Source organism: Vanessa cardui, chromosome 15 (assembly GCF_905220365.1).
Source record: "Vanessa cardui chromosome 15, ilVanCard2.1, whole genome shotgun sequence".
In the NCBI taxonomy this organism is placed as follows: Eukaryota; Metazoa; Arthropoda; class Insecta; order Lepidoptera; family Nymphalidae; genus Vanessa; species Vanessa cardui.
The window spans coordinates 572,977-577,890 of NC_061137.1; the positions used below are offsets into that span (position 1 = coordinate 572,977).

Genomic DNA, 4,914 nt, shown 5'->3' on the forward strand with positions numbered 1-4,914 from the left:
TTAATTATTAAGGAACATTAATAATATTATTGTAAATTGGTGTTGGGTAGAATATTATAATCCCACGCGACTTCATTTAGTCAGTATTTTGTATAATGTTGACACAACGTTACATTTACATCCCAAAAAGCGTTCAAACTGCCTCTGTTGCTAAATTTTATTGTGCCTCTGTTGCTCAATTATATAATGATATGTGCAAGAACGTGCTTACAGAGGGTAACTAACGATAGGAGAGTTCACGGATAATAGTACAAGGGATCGGAATCGAACCTATGACTTTATACATCAATCTTTATAGCATTGTGCTTTGATGCATGACATAAACAACAACAATAACAACAGCCTGTAAGTTTCCCACAGCTGGGCTTAGGCCTCTTCTCCTATTGAGGAGAAGTAGTAGATTGACATAAACATGTTCTGCTAAAAGTATTAACCCTTTTGATTTTTATTGGTCAGAACTTGTTTGTTAAACCTCTTTGCTTGACTACTGTCATTTTCGATTTACTTTGACAAGTTCAATACCATCCTGACAATGTGCGTTTTATATAGTCTAACGGCCAGTCCCGGCTTCTCACGAGCAGACACAAGATTTTTGGTATAATTTTACCCTTAATTTACATATATTTTTATTATCTATTCCTATTATTATCATTCCGAATTTTTTCATCATTATTGTGCCTCTATTTATATACCTTAAGTTTTAGTAAATATTCCTATTTTTTTCTAACAACAAAATTCTCTATGTTACTGAGGGAAGCTGAACAATGGTGAAAGAATTTTTAAAATCACCACATTATTTTTTTAAATATATTCATTACATGAAAATAAAATTTTTCTCTTTTTAATTATTTGGATTAGTTACCCTCTACTGGCCTTTTGAGCGTAAGTCATAAAAAAAGTAGAAAACGTCCTACCTTAGAGAGCTTGTTTGGATTTTAAATAAAATGTTCAACAATTTATAAAGTATTTATTAAGAAATCATAACATTTATTCTTTTTATATCATGTGTTTATAAAATAAATTTGGAGATACATGAACACATTGAAATTATTTGAGAACGATTCGAAAAGTTACTCATATGATAGGTGTTGAAAAAAAAAACACAATTAAGTTTATATTTATAATATCAATGCTATGTCGTCATCGGTTTCGCTGGTCATCACTTCCTTCTTCTGATGTAACAGGTAAGGAAGGTGGCCATACCTGCTGCCACATACTGAAAAGCAAACGTCCAACTCTATCAATCGGTAACATCGGTATTTCTTGGTTATAGGGCTTCATGCCAGCCCGTTTGGGTAGATACCACACACTCATCTGATATTAACAACACAATAGTACTTAGTATTGTCCTGTTCCGATTTAAAGGGTGAGTGAGCCAATGTAAATACAGGCACAAGAGACCTAACATCTTAGTTCCCAGTGTTGGTGGCGCATTGGCGATGTAAGGAATGGTTAATATTTCGAACAGTACCATTGTCTATTGTCGCTGGTGACATCGGGTGGCCCATATGCTCGTCCGCCAACCTATAGTATAAAATAACACTGGTTGCAACGTTAGATATAGCTATAGTTACAACCAGCGTTCGTGTATATTCAAAAGATTGTCTAGGAAACAGGTTATATTTTGATTTTATTTCATCGTAAACTGGAACTCAGTCGTCTACATTTCTCGGAAAATATGAAACCTTTTGGAAATTATTGTCGTTGGTGTTCAATAATGTACGGTCACTACTTCAGTTACAGTCGGAGTTTGTCGATGATAATTTAAGTTTTGTTTACGTTTTTAATTTTCTTCTTAACTCCAATTTTTTTTTTTAATTTTATCAATTTAGTAAACTGCAATCAAGAGTCATCTTTAATTTTCAAGATGAATCGGGTTACGCTATAAATATAAGTTATTTTAGATATTTTTAATTGAAAAAAAGTAAATGACTAACCTCACCAATGCACACACAAATGAGAATATTGACGACTATATTTAGAGTGTCTTTCATAGTGTTCGAGAATTTCGTCAAACATCCCTCAGTGAAAGCATCATCTATACTGCAAAGCTCTTTTGCTTCTACGTTAATACCGATGGAAGATAAGTCTATATTCTGCTGAATATGCTGTATATTCGATAATGCTTCTGGGCAGCATGTCAATGGAAGGGAGGTGTTGGAATATGAATCTGGACCGGTGGTGCCGCAGCACTGCAGCTGAAAGAGTCACCAGGTCATCAGGTTATCAAGACACATTACAAAAAAATATTAAAAATTTTGCCAAAAAGTAGTCTCGTCATTTAACTGCCACACAATTCCTGATATAATTGTTTATTTAACATATATCTACCTATAATATTATTGAAAATAGATAAAACATTTTTAAGACAAACGATATAACGTGATAATCAGAATTGCAATTCAAAGGGCTTTTACAATAACATGCTTGCGATTCCACTCGGATATTTATCATTTGTACTTTATTTATTTAAACCTTCAATATATCTTTTTATATCTTAATCATTTTGAACAAGGTACCTAAACTTTCTTATGAAATACTAGCTGTGCCTGTGATATTGTCCGCGTTTGAATTTAACGAATATATATATCTAATTGTTGCCTAAGTTATTCACTATTATATAAGTTATCTGCCAGTAAAAACACGTCAAAATCGGTCCAGCCGTTCCAGAGTTTAGCCAGAACAAACAGACAGACAGACAAATAAAAATTGTAAAAAATGTTATTTTGGTATATGTACCGTGTATAAATACGTAGGCATTGAGTAAAAACAAAAACAGACACTCCAATTTTATTACGTGTATAGATAACTTACCACAGATTCGATTGAATTTAAAACCGTTTGGTCAGTTCCGTTAATCATTTCCGCCACCTGGTCAGTTGCCATGTCTGTTACAGATGTTGTGTTCTTTGAGAGAAACACCGTCATGCCGACTGTCAAACTAGCCAGAATCAATATAATGACGGAGTACTGGAAAAAGGTTAACATTTAACGAATAGTAATCAGCATCTATACAATATCTACTTAGGATCTGGCACCAAGGCATCATCCACGTGTGCTATCATATATATTCTAAAGCGCTGCAATCTGAGATAGTAGTAAGCTTTTCTTTAGTAATAATGGCCCCATCCAGAAAAGTACCATATCTTCTGTGAGAATCTATATAACTTTACTGTATAGATATAACTTAGTAATTGGGATTACCCAATTACCCACTAAATTTATGGGCACATTAATATGTGCCCATATATTTAGTATATTATATATGTATATTGCTTTTCTTCAGTTTGAAGAATGGCAATTCAATCAGATATTATATTTACATGGGTATACAATCTTAGACCCAAAATTAGGCGTCGCATTGATTTATTTTCAATATTTTGCAGTGCTTATGTGGCCATGGATATCGGTTTCAACGCTTTGTGCCTTCTTAACATAAAAAATAAATTTCAATAACATACCGATATTAACATGCACGTATTCCTCGTGATAGCGCCGCAGCATCCGAGGAAGAAGATGACAGTGATGACACATCCCACCACGATTATCAATGTCGGTATTAAGTTAACATCATCTGTCGGTGCATTTTCAATACTTCGCACTTGTATGAGAACAACCACACCCGAGGCTGTGATGGCTAAACCGACTAACTGAAAGTTTCAAAAGTTTTGCATTTAAATTGAAGTCATATCGATGTTGTTATTACAACAACAGCAGTCTGTAAATGTCCCACTGCTGGGCTAAGGCCTCCTCTCACTTTTGTGGAGAAGGTTTGGATCATATTCCACCACGCTGTGCCAATGCGTTATTACAAATATTTTGATAATGTGGCTGAATTATCACTACAGCCTGTTAATGTCTCAAAATGTTTGGAAAATATTCCACCGGCTGTTACAATGCGGGTTGGTGGAATACATTTGTGGCAGAATTTCTATGAAATTAGACACATGCAGGTTTCCTCACGATATTTTATTTTACCGCCGAGAAAGAGAGGAATTATAAACAGAAATTAATCACACGAATATTAAGTGATGCTTGCCAGGGTTTGAAACTGAACCTGCAATCATCGGTTAAAATGCACGCATCCTAACCACTGGGCCATCTCGGCTCTAATTCTCAATCGCTCATTTATAATTCAAGTATCATATCCACTGGGCTAAAACCTTTCATTTGCGGCATATCTTGCTATTAGTAAAATGTATTTAAAAGGAAAAGACACTTACTGTTAAGATGAGATTTATAAAAATTAGTATATATTTTACAACACACGCTCCTATGCAGAGACACATTTTGTTTCGTTATTTGTAATACCGTGTAATAAATAATAGAAATGAAATTTATAACTTTTATACTAATTAGGTGTAACAGTTGAGTGTCCACTAAGGCCTGAGTAAAACTAATGAAGCTACGGTCGTTTACGTAGTTTTGTATGAGCTGGTCGGATATTTCAAGTGTTCTATTGAACAAAACACTTGAAATTGCATATTAAAATAGCAGTTTTACGTACATTTCTCTTTTCTATTTTATTCTAAGAGAACCTATTCCAATATTAATCCACTGTTACGATCAACCACGCCGAATTATTTAGCTTTATTTAGATTTGATAACACTAATATAATAAAGATAAATTTGCTTGTATGGAAGGGGTTATCTCCAGAACTAAATACACACAAGGTACAAACAGGTATAAAGCTTCATTATCCCTTAATATATTGCACTCATGCGAAGCCGGGGCAGGATTCTAGTAAAATCTCAAGCTGAAATTCAAATTAATTTATTCAATATAGAAGCACCGCACTTCACCACTGCACTACTTATTGATAGTCAAATTAAAAACTAGTATCATCGGTTCGGAAAAAATATACGCTGAGCTGAGACGAGCCGGCGAGAGAAACTCAGATGTATAACATGATT

At 34.1% G+C, this 4,914-nt stretch overlaps 1 protein-coding gene across 1 annotated transcript; it reads right to left on the reverse strand.

Annotated features, from left to right (window-relative positions):
* Positions 1-953: 953 nt before the first annotated feature.
* On the reverse strand, positions 954-4,401 carry LOC124535802 (23 kDa integral membrane protein-like). The gene is made up of 5 exons (XM_047112157.1): positions 4,224-4,401; positions 3,462-3,650; positions 2,815-2,970; positions 1,938-2,198; positions 954-1,216 (listed from the first exon to the last, which is right to left on the reverse strand). The coding sequence occupies exons 1-5, from the start codon at positions 4,287-4,289 to the stop codon at positions 1,160-1,162; spliced, it is 729 nt and encodes a 242-aa protein (XP_046968113.1). The 5' UTR covers positions 4,290-4,401; the 3' UTR covers positions 954-1,159.
* Positions 4,402-4,914: the final 513 nt, after the last annotated feature.